General features: G+C 51.4%; 1 protein-coding gene and 1 long non-coding RNA gene across 6 annotated transcripts in view; one reads left to right on the forward strand and one right to left on the reverse strand.

Annotated features, from left to right (window-relative positions):
* LOC116642810 overlaps positions 1-7,205 on the reverse strand; it is a 183,902-nt gene extending 176,697 nt beyond the window's left edge. For 4 of the 5 annotated variants that reach the window (XR_004301389.1, XR_004301388.1, XR_004301385.1 and 1 more), the window contains exons 1-2: positions 7,076-7,205; positions 5,464-6,853 (exon numbers count right to left, since the gene is read on the reverse strand). This is a non-coding gene — a long non-coding RNA (uncharacterized LOC116642810). Of the gene's footprint in view, positions 1-3,436; positions 3,521-5,463; positions 6,854-7,075 lie in introns of all 5 variants that reach the window. The other variant, XR_004301386.1, reaches the window with a different exon arrangement.
* A 534-nt stretch (positions 7,206-7,739) lies between these two features.
* CELF4 (CUGBP Elav-like family member 4) overlaps positions 7,740-24,861 on the forward strand; it is a 238,854-nt gene continuing 221,732 nt past the window's right edge. Inside the window, exon 1 of the mRNA XM_032421223.1 lies at positions 7,740-8,177. Coding sequence (XP_032277114.1) covers positions 7,892-8,177 — 286 coding nt within the window. The 5' untranslated portion in view covers positions 7,740-7,891. The remainder of the gene's footprint in view (positions 8,178-24,861) is intronic.

Consider the following 24,861-nt stretch of genomic DNA (forward strand, 5'->3'; position numbering starts at 1 on the left):
CAGCCATCCTTCATAAATACCCAGGCGACATTTTTGTCCCAGGCTTGTGCCCATGATTACACTCTCCCACGTTATCATCAGCAACTGGTCAGTTTATGGGCAGTGAGTCCCCACCCTGAGTCTTCCCTGTGAGCTGGCCCTGCTGTAAGCCTCCCCCACCCCCAAGGCTGCCCACCAGCCCTGGAGCAAAAGCCTACAGCCTTCCATGGCCTTCAGGGCCCGCTCTGACTGCCCACGTGCCCTCTCCATCCTCATCACCAGCTTCTCCTTCCCTGTCCGTGGTGGACATACATGCAGACTCCTTGCCAAGCTCTTGTCAGTGCCCAGCTGTTGGGTGAGGGTGCAGGAGGGGTCCACCCGGGCGCGTGAGTCTGAGCCCCACCGCCATAACAACCCTTGGAAGATCTGGCCTAGTGTAACTGTCCTGCAGGCTCACCTTCCAGAGCCCCTCCCCAGCTGGTGTCCTCCTGTACCAAGCCACCTCCCTCCATCATGTCAGTTGCACGGCCTGCGGACGCTGAGGCTCTTTTCCCCAACACTACCTGAAGTATGGCTGTGCTGGACTTGGGCGGGGAGGGCTGGTTGCAGCGGGAGAACGAACGGTAAAAAGCCCGAACAGAAGCCATGTTTTCAGCAACATTATCAGAGAAATCGTGGCCATGAGAAAGTGACATTTATCCACAGCATTGTGTGTGTAATAAATACAACTTACTATTCCAGTTTCTAAAGCGAGCCCAGTGTCTGAAAACCTCAGGGCTCATGTACAATAAATTAACATAATTAAAAACTAATTAGTAAAACATCACAATTAAAAGGACTTGCTGCGGCAACACCTCTCAGGTAGGAAGAGGCCGCGGAGCGCCGGCAGCCCGCACTTCGGGCAGGCCCGCAGAAGAGGCAGTGATGCGGGCCTCGCCCTTGGGGAAGGCTTCCCGCCCCCAGGAGCACCTGGAGAAACAGTCCTGCAGCAAGTGAGATACCCAGGGCGGGTCGGGTCTCGGGTCTTGGGTCTCGGGTCTCGGGTCTCGGGTCGGTCCCGGTAGGGTCCAGGGTCCCAGCCAGAGGGGCCGCCCCGCCCCCTCCGTCTGCGGTGGGAGGGGCCTCAGCAGCCCCTCAGACCCCGGGGCCTCCGTTAGTGATGCTCCCACAATCCTGCCTGGCCCGACATTTCTCTAAGCACTTTACCTGCATTTCCTCATTTAATCCCCACAACACCTCTATGAACTAGGTTCTATTCCTCTTCCTCTTTTACAAATGAGGAAACTGAGCCACAAAGAGATTAAATTACCTGCCCAAGGTCACAGAGCTAGGAAGTGGGAGAGGCCGGACATGCAGCCAAGGAGTCTGGCTCTGCCAGCTTTCTCTAAATGCAGCTGTCAGCACCTGCCCCTGTCCGACGAAGGGCTGGCTGCCTGGCCAGGGCTCCTTTGGAAAACATGTGAATTCTCTGGGAAGGATGAGGAGTAAATTCCTAACCCTTCGGTGAAACAAGTTAATTTTACCTATACCTTTGTATGGCCCATTTTGACCCTCAGTTCCTGCTCTCCCCTGAATTTTTTACACGAGACCGTGAGTCAGCCTCACAGACACGGCACTGTCTCACCTTCCTGGATGTGATGTGATGTGAGGAAGGAAAGGAGGGTGGAAGAGAGGACTGTGGTCTCCATTTTATGGAGGAGAAAGCTGAGACCAGGAAAGCAATGACTTGGGTCCCTCCTGTCCTCCCACCCCCATGCAGGATGCCTGGGCTGCAGGACTCCAGAGCCCTTTATCCTGCTTCTTGGGCTGCCTTTCCATTTCGCACCTGCCCTCAGCAAAAGTGAGGCAAAGCCCCGATTGGCATAGAAGCCAGGAACAGGACCATGTTCCCATGCCAGGAACAGGGCACGTCCATGTTGACCAAAGGCCTAGAGACCCCCAAAAGCAACCCCCACCCACCATTGCGCAGAGCCCAGGAGCACCCATAAGACCATGGCCACGTGTCCCTGGGACTCAACCAGCAAGGGAGGAAGCCCAGAGGCCCCTCTCTCGCCAGCCCTGGCATTTTTTGAGGTGTAGGAGGCAGCCCACGCCCTTCCGGGGAGTCTCTGGGTTTCCCAAAACACATAGCATCCTAATTCCATTCTCTTCCCCCCCTCCCCCCATGGATTTGTTTCCCTGGCCAGGTCTGGTGTTGGCTGGGGACAGGACAAGGGAGCCCTTCAATTGTCTTCTCTTGCTGGCAGGAGGCTGCTTACGTTAACTGAGAGAAAGTAGGGACTGTTTTCCTCTTCCTTCCCACCTCAATTAGTGCTTCTTATATCACTAAACCTTCCCAAATTATTCAAGGACACAGAAGTCCTAAACTTGTGGAGAAGACCAGAAACAGACTTCTGAGGCTGCTTTCAAAGCCACATCTTGCCCACCCCATCTACTTCCACATAGGAGCCCCTCTAGAAGCTTCTACCTTTTCACCATCACTTAGGACCCATTGCACACACCAGACCTGGCAACTCCACCCACTGCCTCAACCTCCCTCCTCCCTCCCTAAGCTGACCCCCTCTTGCTGCAGGGCCAGATCAGAGTTCTCTCTGCCAGAGAGCCTTCCCTGGGTGCCTCTGCCTACACAATCTCTAGCTTCCCTAGGGTCCCATGGCACACATCACCAGCACCTTTTGCTCTGCCCCTCGGTGGGCTCAGGCCCTTGTGTGGTTGCTCCTCTCTGAGTCAACCTCTTTGCCCGAACCCTGTCTCCAGCCTCCCCTCACTGCCCTCTGCAGGTCTGGGCAAAGCAGTCTCTCCACAGAGCTGCTGAATTGGTGGTCTGGTCTCTGTTGGGAGAGCCTCAGGCAGGCAGACCACAGCTCTGTTTTCAGCTTGTTCTCAACATAGGCTTGGTTCTTCTTGCCCTGCTTCTTGCCCTTCTAGCCCTCAGGCCAGGCCATCACCCAGCTCTCCGGCTGTCTACCACCTTCTGCCCCCTGCCTTCACAAGAGCCCCTCCTTCCACCAGGCTGCTGCCCCCCATCACAGATTATTCCACACAACTCGGATTGTTCTCTCTTTTCTCGCATGTGGAACTCCTCAGGCCTGGAAGACTAACCATCTGCTGCCATTTGCTCTTCTGCGGCTTTTCAGTTGGTATGACTTCGGTCTCTCTAACTAGACAGTGGGTTCTTCCCAGGCCTGCCCTTTCTCTGCTGCTTCCAGTGGGAGACTGAAAGGGCTGGCTGAATCAAGAGTCACTGCGTGGTGAGGCCTCCGAGCCCAGCTGTGCAGGCTTGGGAGGCTACACTGCTGTGTGTGTTCTCATCCTGGGCTCTGAACTCCCGGGAGAATGTCTGCCTGGGGCCCTGCAGCTCCCCATCCTTAGGGCTCAGATGAATGAATACAGCATCGCCTCCCACCCCAAACCAGATTAGCCATCGGTGTCTAGAAACCCCATCTTGAGTACCTACTGTGTGCTCGTGTCTGCCAAGATGGCCTGCAGAGGAGGAGGAGGGGCCAGATTACCAGGTTCCTGCCCTTCACCGGTTCACAATCTAGATGGAGAGAGAAGATTCGTAGGCAGGACAGCCAAAGCAGGCCTCAGGGTGTGAGGCCACGGCCAGGGCTGCAGAATGCAGTGGGTGCCATTGGGAAGGAGAGTGAGGGTGGCCCCAGGGAAGGGAAGGGAAGCTGAACACAAAGAGGGCTTCCTGCTCCCTTGAGGGGGAGGACCAGAGGGAAGTGAGGAGCAGGAGGTCATGGTAAGGCCTGCAAAACTACACCATCTGAGCCAAGATCCCCACCACACAGGGCTTCGTGATATCCCCGTAGATGAATCAGCAACAAAAATGTAAACCCCAAGTGCAGAGAGAAAATGAGAAGCGACTGTTCCCAGCTCCCACTTCCATTTGCCAGCCTTCTCCCTTTCAGTGGAGGGAATCATTGTGGCCATGAAGTGGCACTTGAAGAAAAAGTTTTAAATCTGTTTAAATGCCACAGGGAGCAATACTTTGCCCCCATCTTTCCCTAGTTACATTTCTATTTGATGATCTAAGGTTAAAAAAAAAATTAGTTCAAGTCTTTCTAGACTATCAAGGGCAAGGATACCAAAGAGGCAACCTAACCATGTTTCTTACTATTATCACCAGGGTCCTGCTCCTTTATTACATTAGTTTGAGACACCTGTCTGTGTTATTTTATCCCCAATACTCTGCTGTGCCAAAGCAGTAGGAGCCTAAGAGATCCAAGCTCTGTGCCTTTAAGAGATCAATGCCTTGGCAGAAGCAGCTTCTGCCGCTGTTTACACAGGGTAGCTCAGTTATATGGGGCCTGGTGTCCTGGTTGCTTCGGCCCCAGCAATGTGGGGACTGGTGGGGCATTTCACCACATAGGGGCCAGAGAGCTAAGCCTCGAGGCACGTGTTACCCCCCCCCACCCCTAAGGAGAGACTGTCCAAATCCAAAATAAGCCATCCTCAGGTGGGAGAGAGGGGAGGGTGAGGTACCTTCCTTAAGGAAGAAGGAGCTATCCACACCTTTGGGTCCACATGGGAGAGGGCTGGGGGGGGGGGGGGGGGGGGGGGAGGCGCGGTCCTGGAGGGAGATGATGCTACACCTTATGGCGGGCATTCGGCATTTGCACAGGCATCCAAAATAACCAGATGCCCCCTTCCATTACCAACTCCACTCTCCCACTCACTCCTGCCCAGGGACTGCTTTTATTTATGTATTGGCTATTATTATTAATAATAATATGAATAATGAAACACCTGTGAATAATTCACTTGGACCTGGGCGGGGCTAGGGTGGTGGCAGGAAGAAGTGGAAGATAAACCACAGCTGCCCTCCCCTGTGCAGGCCCCTCCTTTCCCAGCCCCTGACCCCAGCTCACTCCCTTCTCTTCCCCCAGACCTCCCTTGGCTTTAAGGCTTTAAGGATTTAAGGACGGACTTGGGGGGCAGGGAGAGAAAGAGAGACCTTAAGAAGGAATTACTCTCCTACACTCCCGTTAGGGCAGAAAATAGATTCCACTCCATTGTGAGATCTTGGGAGGTAAGCGCCAGCACCACAAGATGATGTTAGAGGAGATATTTTGGACAAAGATATTGGCCTCTGCTGATGTGTCCTGAGGGAAAGGTGAAGAAGAGGTCTCAGCCTGGTAGGTACACACACACACACACACACACACACACACAGGCAGACTGTGGATACAAACAGGGTCTATGTACACATCCACACCGCATCCACAAAAGTACCCACAGTCCTGACAAGACATATGCACGCACCTCCAAACCACCAGCTCAAACCCTCCATGTGCCTACCAGGGCCATACCTCCCTATTACAGCACTTCACAGGCACACGGAGCACACAGCTACACTGCAGAGAGGCTCTATGTGTGAGTTTCTGTTCGATTCCATCAACGTGTGCGATTCTTAGGCCATCATATAACACTGGATAATGTAAGCCCAGAACCGAGTTATGAATCAACTATACTTACACACGATTCCATCAAGAAAAGACAGGAGAATCTTAAAATGAAAGGATGAAGTTCCACAGTTCTCAGAATTGTACTTGCTGTTTGGTCACTCGCCCTGGATCCTCAGGGAGAGGTGTCCCAGGTGGGCTCGGGGCCTGGGGCTGCGAACCTCAGGGCCTCCTCGGGCCTCCTCCTGGCGCCGGAGAGCTCCGCGTTGTGGTTGAACCAAACGGGCTTGGTCTCGGTTTTCAGGCGGATGGGGTCTCATTTCTTTAAATAAAATTTTAAACATACTGTCTAATAACGTCATGTAATCCGAGGGCAAGAAAAGAAAGACCCAGAACACCCGAAGGGGGCCGGTGGGGGTCCGGCCAGGGTCAGGCCAGCAGCTCTGCCCCCGCAACTCGCGGGGGAGCGGGCGCGTTATTTTAATTTGCCCGGCTTCTGAAGCCGTGGAGAAGAGGCCGCCCTGGAAAAGCAAATGTGGGAGAGGATGAGGGGCAGGTAAATATCATTAAAATGAAAATCTGCTCTCCCAACCCAAGTTCACCACCAGCATTCGCCCCCAGAGGCGGGGCTGCTTGGACCCGGCTCCCGCGCCGGCCACTCCCTCTCCCGCGCAGCGGAGGTTCTGGCCCTGGCGGGCCCGGTGGGGAACCCGGCAAAGTCGGGCTGGGCGGCCGGACCCTCGGCTCCAGCCCGCAGACGCGACTCCCAGCCTCGCACTTGTGGAGAGGGAGGCGCTGCCAACGAAACCCGCGGGGGCAGCGCACGCCGCGCGAGTCTGGGTCCGGTCGCAGCCCGGATAGCGACTCGGGGGCTTTATTTCTTTGATGGTGGGTTAAGAAAAAAATTTCAATTTGAACCAGTAAAGCAGACGAGGGCAAAATTAAGCCGGTCCCTAGCGCTGGCTCGCCGACCCGGCACGGCACCCAGAGCCTGCCTCCTTCCACGGAGGGCGAGCGGGCCGAGGCGCCCGGCTCCTACCTTCCTCCCGCCAGCCGCCTGCCGGACCAGCCGCCGCGCTTCGGGGCGGGGGAGGCCGGCCGGGACGGAAACACCCACCTCCAGCCTTCCAGGCGGGCTGGGACGAGGGTCGGGCCCCGAATCTCTACGCCCCGTCCCCCCACCGAGGCCCAACTGCTCCCCAGCCCCGACCTCCCAGGTGGCTCGGGTGGCGGTAGATGCCGTGCGGGAAGGCGAAGATTTGGGGCTGCTCTGGCAGGTTGGGGATTCGAGGAAGAAAAAAGCAGAGAGACACGGAGAGAAAGAGAGCCGCGCGCGAGAGAGCTCTTGTCTATAGATTTATCCACATAATATATATTTATGTAGCTTTTTTTCTCTCGACACTGATCAATGCGCACTCGGATCGCTGGGCGGACTCCCTCCAAGCCGACTCGCTTTTTCTAGTCTAAATAAATAAATAAATAAATAAATAAATAAATAAAGGGAACCAGATGGGAGAAAAAAAGCGCCCATTCCACCTCCGCCTTCGCCGCCGCCCCGCCCGCCATCCCTGCCTTTGCTTCGCCCGCCTGGCGCCCTAATAGAGCGCAGCTCGGTGGATAACGCCCCCCCTACATACCCACACGAAAATGAAAATCAATGTTTTAAAAATACAAAAAAGTTGCACCTGCTGCTATTACAAAAAGAACCCCCAAAAGGCAAAGAGGAGGCCAGCAGCCCCGTTCCTAACGGGCACCCGCTCCCCGCGGCCGCCGGGCCCGGAATCTCAGCGCCTCCCGAAGAGCCATGCGCCTGGCGCTATTTATAGCCGGGGGCTGTCTCGGACTGTACCACCGCCGCTCGCCGGGGCCGCCGACGGGGGAGGCGCGGCGGGGCCGGCGCCGCCCCACGCCGTCCTGCTCCCGGCCGCCGCCCGCCGCCGCGCGGGAGCCCCCCCCCGTCTGGCCCTCTCCGGGCCCCGTGCCCCCCTCCTCCGAGCGCGCTCACTCGCCGCCCCCACCCCTGGTCTGACTGGGAACTTGAACCGGTCCAGCCTGTTTAAACGGAAAGGACAGAGATCCTGTCTGTTCAACGTAAAAAAAAAAAAAAAAAAAAAAAAAAAAAAAAAAAAAAAAAAAAAAAAGAAAAAAGGAAAAAAAGAAAAGAAAGAAAAGAAAACGAAAAAAAAGAAAAGAAAAGGGAAAAAAAGAAAAAATCAGATCAGACAGAAAAAGAGAGAGAGAGAAAGAGAGGGAGAGAGAGAGGAGAGAGGGAGGGAGAGAGAGCGGGGAGAGGAGAGAGAGAGCGCGAGCGCGAGCGAGCGAGAGAAGAGAGGAGAAAGAGAGAGAGCAGAGAGCGAGAGGAGAGCGAGGTGTAGAGAAACCGAGGGGGAGAGAACCCGAGTGTGTGTATGCGTGTGCGTGTGTGAGCGCGAGCGAGCTTGCGAGGGAGAAGAGCGAGAGAGTGCGAGCGAGAAAGAATAAAAGGAAAGAAGATTTTCTCTATGTATATAAAGATGGCCACGTTAGCAAACGGACAGGCTGACAACGCGAGCCTCAGTACCAACGGGCTCGGCAGCAGCCCGGGCAGCGCCGGGCACATGAACGGATTAAGCCACAGCCCGGGGAACCCGTCGACCATTCCCATGAAGGACCACGATGCCATCAAGCTGTTCATTGGGCAGATCCCCCGCAACCTGGATGAGAAGGACCTCAAGCCCCTCTTCGAGGAGTTCGGCAAGATCTACGAGCTTACGGTTCTGAAGGACAGGTTCACAGGCATGCACAAAGGTGAGTGCACCTTTCCCTCCCAACTTTGCCGGGGAGAAGGAGCGGGCGGGCCGGCCGGCCGGCCGGCGACGGACAAGCGGGAGACTGCGCGAGAGGGAGCCTCGGGCGGACGCCGAGGAGGGAGGCGCTCGGGCAGCAGAGACCAGGACTGGGGTGCGTGGGGAGCTGTTCGCTGGGGCAAGGCTGGGTTTTGGGCGAGGAGCTGATAGAAGCGGTGCCGTGGGGAGAGCAACGGAAGCAGAATATGGAAAGAAACAGAGAGAGGATCGAGGGGAAACGGGGCTTGGATTTTTGGGTGCAGCGACTTGAAAGATTGGGACGGGGACAGCTGCACTGGCCAAGCCCGGGACGCTGAGCAGACTGGCGGGCGCTCAGCGGGCCGGGGACCGAGGGTGCTGTCCATCGCCGTGGTGCTGAAAATATTAAGAGGAGATGGTCTCCTCCTTCTCCGCTCCGGGCCAGAGTAGCAGGAGCGCAGCCGTCTAAAAAGAAGAGAGGTGACAAATTCGGGGAGATATTTTTATTTTGCTATCAATTTAACAGTAAACTCTCCCTGTCGAGCTATGTGCCTCAATAATCCGGTTGTGGTGTGAGTGGTGGGGGAGGGGGTGTTTGATGTTTGAAGGAAGGAGGGACAAAACCTAAGGCAAGATTTAGCAAGGAACCAGCCATCCCCTGGGTGGAGTGGGGGGTCGGGGAAGCCTGAATGATCCCCTTCTCAGGAAAGCGGAGCTTTGGGGGGGAAAAATCTGTGTGTGCAAGATATGCATTTTGAAGGGTGTAGCCTAAATTATCCCAAACTCACCATGCAGAGAGGTTTATAGTCCATTATTGCTCTCCCTCGAAGCAATCATTGCTAGTGAGTGCTTGGGGGAGGGGGAGACAGAATAATCAAAGAATTAAAACCCAGCAACTTTTTAGGAAAGTGGTCATGAGAATTGTCTGCAGCCTGCCTGTTTTCTCCTTGTTTTATTATCTTTAAGGCAGATCCCCAAACGTGTTCAGTTGTAGAACGTGTGTGGGTGGCTGGTGGGTGACGAAATTAGCCCAGTGCTCCGCTCCCTAACAGTAATGTATAGGATGTGCAGTGGGGATTAATCCGGGCTGGAGCTGTGTGGGCAAGTTAAATGCTTTCTGAGAGAGATTGATCGTCAAGCAGGGAAGGAGCACCGGGCTAAGGAAGTTGTAAGGGATGTGTATGGACGTTCCGTTTTTAATAAACAGTAGTGTGGAGAGCCACTGAAGATCCTGTGTTAGAGCTGGTGGTTTTAAAGATGAAAACACACACACGCACACGCACACCCACCCACACAGAGAGAGCAGCCTCATCCTTGGCCACAAATGGGCTATGAACAGAGCTGATCCTCCGGCACATTAGGTGCAGAGCGCAGAGCTGTCTGGCTCTCTAAGCAGCAGTGGTTTTCACTATCACAACCTCCCTCCCTCCTCCAGCCCTCCCTTCATCCGAATACTAAGCAGAGCTCCAAACTCTTCATAGTTGGAGTCCCAGAGAGCAGTTTTTATTGGCTTTAGCATCTTCCAGCTTGCCTGCTGAGGAGTAAATCTTAAAGTTAATGGCATGTTGAGTAGCACAGAAACACAGCAGAATGGAAATATACTGGGTTTGTTGGGGTGAGGTGAGGGTGGGGGCTGTAATGGAGAGACAAACCAACCTTTCTCCAATATGGAGAAAATGTCTGTCTGATCAGAAGAGAGCCTGGAAAGGTGAAATGGGGAGGCAGTCTTTGAAATAACATTTGTTTCCTTTTTTCCCCCCTCCCTCTCAAGTCAACCATATCTTTGTAGTTTTTCCCTTTCCAATCAAGCTCCCTGGAAGCTAATCAAGGTTTGTATCAAATCTTTGTCATTCTAATATGTCCCCAGATTTAAAATAGTTATAATGAAAATTTAAAAAGCATAAATAGGGAAATCTTTTGCCTATCTTAATGATCAGTTCTTGTGGTGATTTAAGATTTTAAAGTTAAAAAAAAAAAAAATCAGAACCCACCAGAGGCAAAAGACAGTTGTGGAGAGCTGAGCTTCTTAAGAGATCCGGGTTTGGAGCACTTTATTTACTTCTTTATTTCAAATGAAGATAAACTTTAACAATATTCCTTGGTTTCTTCTCACAATCCCTTGCTGGTATCATCACTATGTTTTTGATGTTATTTGGACTCCCTTGTATTATAGCAAAGAAGTAGAATTATCATCATTTGCATCAGGAAGCTAGAGAAGGTTATATTATAGTTATTTCATATGTATCATATATATACAATCACATATCTGGCCAGGATTCCTAGAACAAGCAAAACTTCATTTTCTAAATAATTCTTCCCCTAAACTGGCTCAGTCAGTCGCAGGCAGGCCCGTTGGCTCCGGCATGCTGGGTGTCTCGTTGTCGCAGCTCACCCTTCAGAGCCTGAGCATATATATTTTTCCCTATGAAACTTCCTGCCTCTCTATCCCTCGGATTTTTATAGGCAAGGTTGGGCCACAATGTCTCTAACAGTGCCTGGAAGCTCCAGGAGAGCTGAATAAATGAGACAATCTCTAAGGTCTGGTTTATTCAGTCCTAGAAGAGTTTGAACTCCTCTTTCAGAGATACAGCCTGATTTATTAGCTAATCCTGATAAAATAAGCCTCCGGCCACCTTAAAAAATTACTTGCTTGCCATTGGTGATTAATTACTTTTAAGTCAGAAAGCATGATGAGGCTTGAAGAATGAGGGTTGCATTTGGCTTCTAAATTTTCCCCAACTCTAAATTGACAACATGAAGCTAGGGATAGAAACATGCCTTTGTTAAGCCTGGTTTCAGGGCATGTTTGTGGCTCTTTCTTTCCCCTTCTTGAATTTCTAACTTCTAGTGAGTCATTCTGGGATAAAATTGACAGACATGACAGGATATTGACCTCCAGTGTGGATGGCATCTGCATGTTATGGGCAAAAAAAAAGAGAAAGAAAGAAAGAAAAAAGGAGGAAAAAAAGAGAAGAAGAGAAAAGAAGAGAAAAATAAGTAAAAATTAAATTAAATGCATGAGATTTCAGGTGGGTATCCATTTGTTGGCCACCTGCCATTTCAGGTAACTAAAGAAGGGAGGAGTTCTAAGGGTTAATGGAATACCTGCCATGCGTAGAGTGAACCTTAAAAGGCAATTACTCCAGTCAAATTGGGAGTCTGTGGAGGAGGGAGTGGGTGGGTGTTGTGGAGCAAACCCAGCCGTTGCAGAGAAAGGCTGTTGGGCTGGGGAGGCAGCAAATAGCAGTTGTGGACTGGGGTAATTATTGTAAAGGTAAATTCACCCCCTGGAGACCAGAAAGCACTTGGGCAGGGGCTGGGGGAGATCTGGGTGCTAGGCAGAAAGAGAAAGGAAGAAAAAAAGCCCAGAATTACAATTCAAAGAAATAACACCTAAAGAGGAAAACCCAGTTTAATGCAAACTCTCTGGGCTAACTCAGAGTCTTCTTTTCTCCCCCCATTAGAAGCACTTTGAGAAAGATTGTTTTTTCCAGGTTCCAAAGAGAAAGATATTGTACTATTGATTAAAGAGGAGAGAGGCAAACTCCCTAGGTAGCAACAGAAGTGAGCTGAGGACCAATTTTTCCCCGCCGTATAGAATTTTTCTCCCTTGGGGAAAGGAAGAGGTCACCCACTAGTCTAATTCTTTCCTTCTCTCACTTTACATTTATTTCTCTTTTCTTCTTTTTATTTCCTGGAGAACAAACAGAAGCAGTGACTGAAAATACATACATATGCATACCCAAGCCTGCTAACACATACACATACACAGTCCGTGGATCACACATGAACAAGCCAGCAATCCATTCATAACTTTGGTCTTGTCTAGCAGGATAGGAGGCAGCAAAGACTGAGTTACTGGGAGACATAAAGACTAGTGCTCTCTGGATAGCCATATTATAATGCATTATCTTTGAAGTCATTTAAGTCCAATTTAAGTGGGATTTAGTATAATATTTATGAATTAATGTAATCTAAACATAGCGCTGTCCCCAAAGGTTTAAACAGCCTTTACTACTGATGTGTGCTCGTTCCCGGAGCCTGCGATGCATTTCAATCTAAACAGTCAAGCCCATATCACAGTCCCTCTTGTTAACCAGTCAGAACAGATCTGTGCCTGGGTAACCACTCTGCACTGAGATCTTCCCCCACTGCATGGAGGAAAATCGAGTCTACTGGCAGCCCCAGAGTGCTCCCAACCCAGGAGCCACAACTGCAGGGACTTCTGCCCCTTATACTTCCCCACTACATCCAGAGGGAGGGTGGGCACAGAGTAATGGAACCTTGTGTGGGTTGAACTCCGGAGAGTATGTCATTTGAAAATAGACTCATCACCAGATACACAACCTCTCATTTCAATGGTACCTGAGTAAGAAGTGCCTGAAGCCCCTGGGTTTGAGTTTGAGGTGCAGCTGGGAGAAAGGGAAATGGCAAGTGTTATGGTTGTTTTGGTGATTCTTGACCATCTTCATAAAATCATGTCTCATATTTTCGTTTAAGATGTAGCAATTCTCAGAACATCGAGTTTCCACCGCTTGACTGTAGCCGAGAGGGCTCCTTGGTTTTGTTTTTATTTCCTTAGATAGGTGAATTAAAGCCAGTGAGGCTCTATTTGATTTCAGATGAGTCTAAGAGACAGTGAAGCTGGAAGTATCAGCATGGGCATCAGCTCAATTAAAGATGAACTTTAAAAAAAATTTACTTTGAAAAATAAAAATTCAATCTGTCCAGGGAAAGACACTGGTAGAATGGTGGGGCACACACCTACAGTTTTTAAAAAGAACGATTTGACTTGTGAGAAAGAGATATGAAAAACGAGGTAAGAATAACATTTTAAAAATTACAAATTTCACCGAAGAAAATAAGTGCTGGTGGTCATTACAAAAGTAATGTAAACCAAAGCCACAGCCCCCGTAGAAAAACTCCAAACCCCAGATGTTTGTAAGTATTCTATTTAGGAGCAAAGAAAAAAATTACTGGGAAATAATTGATTTATTGAAGAGACCGGTGGTTATTTGCTGCTTGTACATAATTTCATTTATCTTTTAAAGAGACTCCCTTGGAATCAACACACAGATAAATTAATATGCACATGTGCCGTCTATGCATCCATGTGCAAGCATGACTAAGCGCATCCCACACATATGGGAACCAGGGCTGGCCTAGATTTCACTGCAATTCAACAGGGAGATGTTAACACTCTTTTCCCCCCTCAGCTTTAATGGGAATTCTAGATTGGGTTCAAAGAACCCCCTTGGCATACTTTCACTCTCTCCACCTACTCCAGTTGGCTGGATGTTTGTGGCTTCTCAAACACAAAACAAAATAAAGCAAAAAGAAAGGCTTTTCTTAAGTAAAGTCGCAGCTTGAAAAAAAAAAAAAAACAACCCAAAGGAGCACAATTACAAAAATGTATGCCATAGATATGTGCCCCATAATGCAGGCATATTGTAAAGTTGTCAGAGTGCTTTCGAAGAGCTGGTTTCCAGGGGGCACTTTGGCTGCCCAGTGACCACGCCACACTCCAGGGACTTGAGCATGGCCATCACTCTCACTGTTGTTACTATGATCATCCTCATTATTATAATTCATGGACCAGGGTGGGAGAGGGGCTTCTAAGTGATGCCTGAGAAGATACCCAAAACACCACAACCTTCACTGAGGAAAGAGCTGGTCTCACTCCCCTCAGATGGTTTTGGGGAAAACACTACACAGCTCACACGTCATCCAAAGGTGGTCTGTTTCCAACCTGACCCAGGAAAGATGTCTTTGAAGGGGACTTGGAGTAAGCAGGCTGCAGAAGAGAGGGAAATGTAACGGAAAATGAGGCCCCAAATCATAGGCAGAGCAAAAGGGAAACTGAAAGTTGTAGGGCCCAAATGCCAGCCGGAAGCTGGGAGTGCTGGGTGACAGCAGCTGAAACGCAGCGTTTCTGAACTTGGAAGGGAAATCCCATGTGACATGCAGAGAGAAGCACTAGAGAGTGTGAAAATCTGTATGTGTCTGCGGGTCCTGGAGGGCTGGGGGAGGGACGATGCCACAGCCTGTGTGGGTGTTGGTGAGAGTGTGTGTGTGTGAACTTCTGTTTGTATGTGTGTTTGTGCATCCAGGGAAGAGATGATAAAAGCAAATGGCCCTGGAATGATGTTAGGGGTAGTTTTCGTCTTGTGAGGCAGTATGCATGACTAGGGAGATGGTTGATGGAGAAAAGGAGAGAATGTGGGGAGGATGACGCTGTCCTTGTGATTACATCCGTGCTTCACCTCAGAACTCATAGCTTGGATTTGTCAATGATCTAAGTTCCAGTGTGGAGATGTGCTCTTGTGTATCTGCCTGATATCTCCACGCAAAAGTCCAAGTTTAAAAAAGGGTTCCATCTCCCCCCACTCATCACCCTTCAGATGCTTGCCTGCTCTGGCTCACCTATTGACTCATTTTAGAAATGACCTTCCATCTGGGAGCTGAGTGGCCAGCCGCAGAACCCGGCTCTCTGCAGAGATAATTCCCGCCACCCACTGCATTTCTTACCCCACCCGCTGCCCCTTGGCATCCCAGCCCTACTTTTCTCTTGTGGTGTTTACACACACACACACACACACACACACACACACACAGGATTTGACCAAGTCAGTCAAGCTAGCCCCTCCAAGCAGAGTGCTGCATTTTCCCTCCATGCAAGGAGGGAGTGGTAGGGACCCTCTTTTTGGTCTCTCCACAAAAGATGCCCTCCTTTTGGTCTCTCCACAAGAGATGCACATTCATCCCCTCTACCTTTGCCTTTTTAAATTCACAGACTCTCCAAGAATCACAAAAAGCATCTAATCTTAGCCAAATAACCTAGGGCAGGGGAACAGAGCCCCCAACTTAGTTGTAACCCTTTTATCATCAGCCTTCATCTCCCCCTTTTCCTTCTCCTCTTTGCCATTAAGACACCCTCAAAAATCGCAAGGTGGGGCCTAAAGAGAAAGATCCACATTCCACTTGGCAACGTAGGGTGTGGTTAGAAATGCCAGGACAAAAAGACAATGATGAGGATAAGACAATGATGACAGAGGAATGTCCAGAGTTGTTGTGCTTGCCCTGAGGGCTTCCTTGTTGCCACGCATCCTGGTCCCAGTGGCCCCTGGATGGGTGTCAAACCTCAGCCTCAGCGTTGCCCGCAGGAACCAACTTGGAAGCCATGTGGAAAACCCCAGGGTCACTGTCCTCTTTTCCAAATCCCTTTGGAAGTAGAAGGGGATGTTTTCGGGACCATATGCTCACAGGCCTTCTCCCCCTCTACTTGCTCCATATTTGGTTTCTCTTATCCTCCCTTGCATCTCCCCTCCAGCATGAGCTGACCGACGCTCTCAAACAGAGCGATTCCCAGCAGCTCAGCTCAGGAACAAATCCTACGTGGCCATCTGCAAGATGTAAATAAATGGGTGCCCTCATAGAGACAGACGTAGTTCTGGTTCTGTGAGGACAGAACAGCCAAAAATATTGATCAAAGCTCAGGAAAAAAAATTGATAATGAGCTGGCCTCCAACAAGAGTTTAATTGACAGAGACTTCCGAAGGCCGGCTGTGGACAGCGCATAAACTGACCACAATGTTACTTTATTGCAATACACTCTGCTTTAATTAATTATCACCTTTGTTAAAAGCGGCTCCAGATCAAAGGTTTCTAGATACTTAACAGATCTTACTAACAAAGCCCCCCGTGCATTAGGCTATCCCCCGGCTCTCCAGTGAGGCAAGTGAGTTTCTTTCCCATTTTCTTACCTCTTAAGCTGTTGGCTTCTTCCTCTTTGTTAAAGATAAATGGTTCCTGCTGCACAGCCTCCCTGTCCTAGGACAGGGATTTCGAGGGGTGTTGTCTGCAGAGGGCAGGGGGCTGCCATTCTGCAGCTATTTCTAAAATTACACAACTGAGACTAGCTTCACCTTTGAGTCTCTCTGGCTGAAATGGGGAGTGCCAATAGAGGAAAAAAGAACTTACCAAAATGCAGAAGGTGTGTATGTGTGTTTGTGTGTGCGCACGCACGTGCACAAGCGACGGCGTGCACATCCACATAAATATTATGGGATCGATGCATTTCACATCCGCTGCTCACACCTCTTAACTTCTCCCTCCTGTCTCTTGAGCACCTGTGCTACTGTCATATTTCACTCTGAGAAATGCTCTCAGCTGAAGCGTGCATGGATGATGCTGTATCGAACCAAGCCATTGTTTGGATTCGATTGTGGAGTCCGGGCGCCTGTTGAAGGATTATCCTTGCCTGGGGTAGGTGGTGCCTAAAGAATTCCCGTCTCAAGATAGGATGGGAACCTCACTCTCCAGAGTCCCCAAAACCTACAAACTGTCAGGTGACTTACTTGAAAGCAACCCTTGGAGTCGTTGTAGGCAAATCTGAATGCCATACGTGGCTGTTTGTTCATTATTCTAATTTAATGATGCAGTCACACCTAATTAATCCATGTCTGGTTTATTCATACACTATGTCTGAGGATCCAAAAGATTTCTCTAGCTAGCCGGCTTCCCTTTACAGGGGCAAGTGAGGGGCTCCCCTGAGAAGCGAGCGTGTCTGGGTGCAAACAGGAACAGATCCCTGTCGCCTGACTTAATAGAGGTACTGTCCCTGACACCCCTGTCCATGCAGGTAGGAATAACAGCAACCACAGAGAGACGCCGCAATGAGATCCGTGTGCCCGTCCTGACACACAGGAGCACACAAAGCGTGCGTTCTACCCCAGAACCCTTCTAATAGGTAATGGGCCACACCCGCGGCATGCGATAAATAACCAAGTGTGTCAAGCATTCCTCTGATCAGGAGTTTCAGATGTAGAGGGTGGAGAAGCCAAGCTGAGTCAAACTCCTCTCTCTGCCCTTAAGAAAGCGGAGCCCGATTCGTTGCTGCCACTGCCCAGATAAAGAGACTGAGGCTGGAAGCAGCATGCCCCCAGAGTCAAGCCTGCAGCATGGCCTTCAGCACACCTCCCTGTGCCTGGTTCTGGCCAGCCTGCTGCCAGCAAGTGTTGCCGCTGGCCTGGCAGGTACAGTGAGAGAACAAGGCATCAACCTGGTAATATCCTTATAAAGCCAAGCCTCCTGCGCAAGTCCTAGGAGACAAGAGGCATCCAAAGATCAAACACTACATCACAGTGTATTTGTAGGAACTCTCTGATTCTGCTACCTCCCTATAATGCTCTAATTGACTATTTGATCAGCTCTAAAAGGGCCGGTGTGCAAGACAGACTCATACACACATGTTCATATGCACACTCACGTGCATACTCACATACACATGTGCACGCACACATTCATACACTCCCCACACGAGCCCCTGCATGCAGACTTTGTCTTGCACACACTGCCGTACCCACAGCAACTCCTCTAACAAGGGTAGATTCTCACAGGAGATGCTTGAAGGTGAGTGAAAAGCGCACACCTAAGACTGTTCATGCCCTTCCAGTAATGGGCTTATCAATAGCTCTTAAAGAAATGTGACAGCCAGCCCAGAGTGATTCAGTTGTGTGGACAAAGGTCAGCATATAGATATCCATTATTAATAATATCAATATCTTGGTTGACCAATATAACCAGAAACTGTATCATGTCGCTGCTGATGGGTGAGGCTGGGAGGGCTCCAGGGCAGTAGCAGGAAATTATACCCATGTAAAATTAATCATATTGACTGGTTCTAAGAATATACGGAGAGGCGACGATGTTGGTAGTGCTTGCCATGGTGGGAGAGGGGGACCTTAGTCCCAGAGGCTTCATGGTCTTGAAGTCCTGGAAGGAGCCCAGGGGGAATGGAGGCGTCCCTGGGTGACCGATGAGAACAGTCTCCCTCATCCGGCCTCTGCTTTCCAGCGGGGTGAGGCAGAGGAGAGGTGTTCTCTGAACAGGAAAAGAAAGAAATAGGATCCCCTAACCATTATCCACCCAACATATCCATATCTTTCTGTCAAATCAATACTTGGCTTGGCTTTGTCTCACCGGATGAGGCACAGAGAGCATCCTTGCACCCGCTGTGTGAAGTGGTCCATCTCCTAGGGGGTGTCATGAGCCTGAAGCAATATCCCCAGTTCTGTGGTGGGATACTGGCCCAGGGAGATGCCAGTGTGTACTCCTCAACTTAGAGGTCCCAGGAAGAAAGGCACCCAATCAAATCAGTCCCCATGTTTGGGTTCTTGGGACCAGCAGAGCCAGGGGCTCAGAGTCTGGTGGGGTCAGGAATATTCTGGACTTTGGAAAGTCATTGCTCACTGAGGCTCACCTCCTGTCATGGTGAGGAGGAAGGAAAGGGAAGGCCATTGTATCTTGGCCTTGGAATTCCCTTCAGGCATGCCCCTGACCCCTCACTCCCATGCCTGCCAGAGCCCCAGCTCAGGATGTTCCTGACCGTCCTTGGCAGCCCTGGGCAGTATCTGGAAGGGAGGAGAGGAAAGGAGAGAATCCCAGTGGCTGGGGGCTCCTCAGAAGAAAGGGAACAGGGCTGGCAGGGAAAGCCCACTAAGCCTTTGGATCATTCATCCTCTCTGTTCCCAGAGCCTGTGGAGGCAGCCGGAAGGGAGCCTGCCGTAGAGGCCAGGTCCCGTGGTTGGTGACGGACAATATGAGATGGACCTTGAAAGTGCAAGGGAGAGAGCTTCAACCATAAAGGAGGGTGAGGAAGTGGTGCCCATGGCTGGAATGGAAGATCAAGGTTCTGAGGGCTGGATGCGCCCCTTCCCAGAGGGAGCATTTGGGCCTCAGCCAATAGGCCACATCTATCCTCCTCTGACCTGTCTCCCCTCCCCCCGGCTGCAGACACACTCAGAGTTCTGCCCACGCGTGCTTACCCTCAGCCCTCCGACCAAGCTCCTTGGCCAGACTCCGTGCTCCCTCCCCAGTGCTAGTGGCCCAGACTTCCTAGCAGAGGCACAGCCCCCAGACCACCCAGAACAGCTCCCAGGTGTCTGGACTTGCTCCCAAACCAGCCCAGACTCGGTGCAGCCACCGGGGGCCCGTGAGGAGGATGGGTCCTGGCGCCAAGGTCGTCCTCCATCCACAGCGCCTGCGCCCCCTCCTGGCCCCAAGACCTGGGTCTAAGGAACTCTAGGAGAACAGCCAAGAGTCCAGAAGCCAGGCCCCTCCTCTAGACCCTTCCCCTACCTACTGTGCGTGCCCCTGTCCACCAGCGGTCGCCTGCCATCTGACGGTGAGAGGGAGAACTTGCTGCTCTCCAGCGCGGGGCCCCTGCCGAGCCAGGCGCCGCTCCTGAGGCTGCCCGGCTTGCCCTGGAGGAGCGGCAGAGTGGACCTCTCCCTCGCCCCTCTCCTTACACCTCACAGGGTGCCGATGGGCCACTCCTCCTACGCATGGGAGCCCTCTGCTCCAGGGGGAGGCCCGGGACCCTGGGCCAGACCCCTCACTGGGCCCGAGCGACACGAAGGAAGAGAGGAGAATCAGAAAATCCAGAAAGTATTGTAGTTTCAGTGGGAATGTGAGTTTTGTTCCATTTCCAAAATGAACGATTAGTTTACAGTTCAACATGGGTTTTATTCTTTTTTAAATAAGTTATTAATTTATTTGACAAGAGAGAGACAGTGAGAGAGAGAACACAAGCAGGGGGAGTGGGAGAGGGAGAAGTAGGCTTCCCGCGGAGCAGGGAGCCCGATGCGGGCTCGATCCCAAGACCCTGGGATCATGACCTGAGCCGAAGGCAGACGCTTAACGACTGAGCCACCCAGGTGCCCCTCAACATAGGTTTTATTCTTAATTCCATATTATTGGGCACCAGAATCTTTTCCATACTCAGGACTTGTAAGGAGTCTAAATCCAAACTGCTATATCCCTCAACTTTTGCAAATGCCCCCCACAGGACACACACACACACACACACACACACAGAGGCATGCACACTCAACCCTGTGCCTGATGAAACAGATCTGGGTGGAGGACCGATCACCTAGGGGTCAATGGCACACGGGCCACCAGGTCCAACAGAGGCCGGGACCTCAGTCACAGTGGTCATGAGACCTAGGGAGAAAAGCACAGAGGTACTGACTTATGTCCACGCTTCATTTTTGTCCCGATTTTAAAAAGTCTTTTTGTGGAAAAATAAGACCTTCTTTATGCTCATCTTAATTATCTCAATAAGTAAACTGTTAGATTTATTTTATTTTTTTAAGATTTATTTGTTTATTTTAGAGAGACAGTGGGGGAGGGGCAGAGGGAGAGAATCTTCAAGCAGACTTCCCGCCAAGTGCAGAGCCCAAGGAGGCGCCCGATCTCAGGACCCATGAGGTCATGACCTAAGCCGAAATCACGAGTTGGACACTTAACCGACCGAGCCACCCAGGCGCCCCTAAACTGTTTATTTTAGAGTCAATTCTGTTGCCACTGTGTTGAACAAGTTTGAAAATCCACTGGAATGAGAAGGAAAGGGTGAGGCCCAGGACAGGGCAGCTGAATGTGTCCCTAGAGAGAGGACAGGAGCAGGAATTACAGGGCAGTGTCTCAGTGCGGGGGAGAGCATGCCCTTAGGCTTCAATGAATGGCACTTGGCAGATGTGGTTGCAGTGACGGACAGCAGAGAGGGGAGGGGAGCATGCAGGAGCAGGGCCCCAGGCCACACCCAAGGAGCTGGAGCCAGGGGGCAGCTAGACTCCTGTCCCTTTGGCATGAAACCCCTGTCTGCCCCTCACACTGTAGCCAAGGCCCTAGTTTGTTTCTCCCTAGTTTCTCAAGTTTCTCTACAAAGCATTCATTAACTCTGAACATTCTGAACTGTCTCAGCTGAGCCGATGCTTAAAAGTCTGGCCCACAGCAGTGGCCACGTAGCAGGGACGACAGGGTCCCCGAGGCCAGCGGAGGCAAGAGAAGAAGCCTGCTGAGGCAAGAGCAGGGACGTCATCGAACCAACTGCAGTTGGTCTCTGCGACACCCCCAAACGTCCCCTCATGGGGCAGAGGCAGGCTTCTGCAAAGTGGAGAGCATATAAGGCATTCCAGTCTGGTGGGGGGGACACACCGCGCCCCGCACGGGGAAGCCCTGGGTCCCATGGGACAGATACAGTCCTCCCTCAAGGAGGCACAGATTCGTGTACAACTCAGGGGCTCTGGAAGTCAAGCTCTCCCCTTGGAGGGTGGGGACGCACCCTCACCACCACGACCAAATAACTGGATGGGACAGAGGGCAGCAAACCCACAAATATAGAGGTACCCAGTGCATAGGCCCTGTATGAGGAATGAGAGAATCCCCCAAAAAGAAGTAATAAGATAGGAGTACAGGCTTCCTCCTGCCCAGGGGAGCTTGGCCCTGGGCACCCAGGTAGTAAGAGGTGGCAGAAGCCAAGGCTGGTACACAGGAACGAGACAGAGCTGGGAGGCTGGATTGCTGATGGGCCCCATTGCTTTGTTTCGTCTCGTCATTACATTTCGGTTCTGTCCCACTGCAGTGAAGTCTCCTTCTCAGGCTAGTGGACAAAGGACTTTCTCACTTAGAATAAATCAGGACCCACCACCAGTCTGACTGAGGGAGAAGCGGTGGAGGTCAGGACTAGATGAAGAGGTTACAGTTCTGTCCCAGGAAGTGAGTGACACACACAGGACCTGCAAGGGCTGGCCTCACCAGCTTTGGGGCTGCAGTGTCCTTCAGCTGTCCCATCTGCAGCCCACTCGGGCTGAGAAATTACTCATGGAATATTTAAACCTGTGGCCAGGTTCCCTGTCACCAAGGCAGGCATCCAGATTGTCCCCACAGGCTCACTCAGCTGAATGTCCCAGAGATAAACTAAGAGGTTCTGGAGGTTAAAATCTTCCCATGCCCTCCACCCTTCCTCTGTGCCCATCCCCAGCTCAGGGACGGCTGGGGGCAGCTGGGCAGTGGGGATGAAGCCAGGGAACAGTGCTTCCTGGGGTGACAATGGCCTTGCAGTTGGAGGCATCTTGATAGATCCCAGGAAGAACTGCTCCCAGTGTGAGCAAGGGTGCTAGGACTCCTGGGTAGCCCATTTACTGTGGGGGAACAATGAGAGTTTCTCCATCACCGGGAGAGAAAGCCAGCCCAGAGGAGCAGGAATAATGAGGTGACCTCTGGGGCCCCAAACAGCAGTGTTGTAGCCGATTTTTTAGGGGAGGCAAACGCTCCTCTTTAGGCCTTCCACAGACCTTGACTCCTGGCATCTTCCTGACCCCAGGGGGGTCTCAGAGGGAGAGCAGACCCAGACTCGGTCATGGAGCTGGAGTAACTGCTCCACTACGCTCCTGGCAGGGCATGGCAGCCTCCTCTACTCTCCCCCCGGCTACCCCCAGGCCACATACCCCAAGCCCCAGCACTCCCAGGCCTCCCCGCCTTCCTGGGACAATGGCCCTCAACCCAGAGTGACCTCCTTTTCCTATCCTTTCAAAGTCCTGCCCCCTGCTGATCTGACAAATCAAACTGGGCAGATGTGTCCCTGGCGGCTAATGGACATTAATGTGTTACCATCTCTGGTGACATGTGCCTCGTACAAGGACCTTTTAGAGCCTGGGCTGTAGCCATAAGAAACATCTTTAATGGGGGGATCTGGGCACAGGTCAGGCTAGAGGGGGTCACCGTGAGGCTGGGAGGCCCCTGGCTACTCGTAAGGGCACAGGTCTGCCTGGCCTAAAGCTGCATCGCCAGGAACGCAGGATTCCTCCTCCGGTACTGCAGGGCCAGGGGGACCCAGGCGGCTGAAGGGCTCATCACCCTGCTCCTCCCCCAGCAGAAGGCCGCCTTGCCAAAGGTCTAATCAAATATTAAACATGGTCCGTAAACTTAAACCAGTGTCATGTCTGAGTGCGAGACTCTCCCTGACAGCAGCCCAGCTCGGGGATGTTTCTAGCTAGCTTTGCCTGGGTGCTGGGGTGGAGGCATCTTCATTCATGCCCCATTGGAGGCAGGGAAAAGGGAGACAGAGGGGGACCATGGCAGAGAGTGAGGCTCATGGCTTTCCTCCTCCCGTGTGTTATTCATTTCCTCTGATTTTTATCTAATCTCTCCTGATTGTTCTGGTGAAACTTAATAGACAAAGTGAATTTTTATTACATCATCAATATAATCTCCAGCTAATCAGCAGACACGGGGGCCACCGCAAGCCCTATAGCTCCTCATCTGGCTTCATAAATAGTGGGGACAATCACCGCCAAGCGATACTCTCCCACCTCCTCCCGAGAGGGCCCTCTCCCTGCTACTCCCTTTCCCCAGACCTATTCCTGGAGTTTCTGCCTTCCCAGGGACCCCTCCGGCCCACTGGGCCCCATTGCTGGTTCATGGAGATTTCTTCCCCCTTCCTATTTTTCATTTTCTCCCTCCCGGCTCTAGCGGTTAAAGTCACAAATCTGGGGCTGGTGTCTCAAATGCCAAAATAGCCTAATGTCAAATGGTTCTGAGGCTACTTCCCTCTGTGCTATAGGAGTATGATATGTCATAAGATATTATGTAATCCTATGGATCACAGTACATACTATAAAACACATTATATACCAAATTAAGTCGTATGTTACACTGTAGCTATGTAACCTAGGCACTGAGGTGTTTTGGGCATTTAAAGTCAAACCACGCATATTATGTACTGTATCATAGATGCTAAATTATATATTTCATTTCTATTACAGTAGGCCTTCCATTTATATAGTATTTTAATCTGTAAAGTGCTTTCTTTTATATTACCACTTTTTATCCCTATTGCCACCAGCTATAGTTGATACCTTTTACATAAAGAAAAATGGAAAAGGGCTCATGAAGGAAAATTACAATCTGGTCAAATCCTGCCAGGATACAGCAGAGCAGCTTAGGCTCAGAACCGGGCTGGCAAGCCAGGGAAGGGGGCAAAAGCAAACCGATGGGGGGCAGAGGCCTGGCTGGCAGGTCTCTGACCAGCTAGGCAGGTCCCCGAGGCCTGGCCTGCTGCGCAGCCCCTGGCCCAAAGGCAAGCATAATTTAAGAAATGATTTGTTTGAGGCTCTTCCCCCACACCTGCCCAAAGTTAAATGTGAAATGGAGTCCCCTTCTGAGACATCGCCTTGAAAGGCTGGCCTCGTTCAGTAGCCTGAGACTATCTTCTCCCCTACTCTCCTGGGAGCCAGGCCACGCTGCTCTACGGTGGTCTTGATTTCAGAAACCAGCAAACGTCACTTAGAGTCAAATCTCGTAAGTAAGGTGGGTGACGAGGCTAAGGAATCTGGCTTTGGGTGTCCACTCCATCGGCTTTTGGGGGGGAAGAGAAATCCGCTTCTTGCAGGCAGATCAGAGCTGGCTCCGGGAATGACCAGCCACCCTTCACGAAGTCAGACCTGCAATTTCTGTGCACAGGGCTATTCCCCGGATCTATTCAGAGGATGGTCTGCGTGCGTCTGGGGGTCATGCGCAGGCTCCTCCGATTTGGGCCTGATGGTTCAAGAGAGGCCTCTGTCCTCCCAGGGGCCCCTGGAAGCAGGCGGGGTTCAGTGCTCCAGACCCTGCCGGCTGCAGATGTGGCGGGTGCCCCACGGATGCACTGCATCCAGGAGCTGGACACCTGCATCTCTGCCCCGCTCTGCTGCCTCACTCCGAGTCTCAGCTTCCTCCTCTCTTAAATCACTGCAGTGACACCAGCTCATCCCACCTCTTAGGGTCATCGTGTGGATGGAATGAGCTGAGATGAGGGAAAATGTGGTGAAAAAGTTAAAATCTCT

Source organism: Phoca vitulina, unplaced genomic scaffold (genome assembly GCF_004348235.1).
Source record: "Phoca vitulina isolate PV1807 unplaced genomic scaffold, GSC_HSeal_1.0 scaffold24, whole genome shotgun sequence".
In the NCBI taxonomy this organism is placed as follows: Eukaryota; Metazoa; Chordata; class Mammalia; order Carnivora; family Phocidae; genus Phoca; species Phoca vitulina.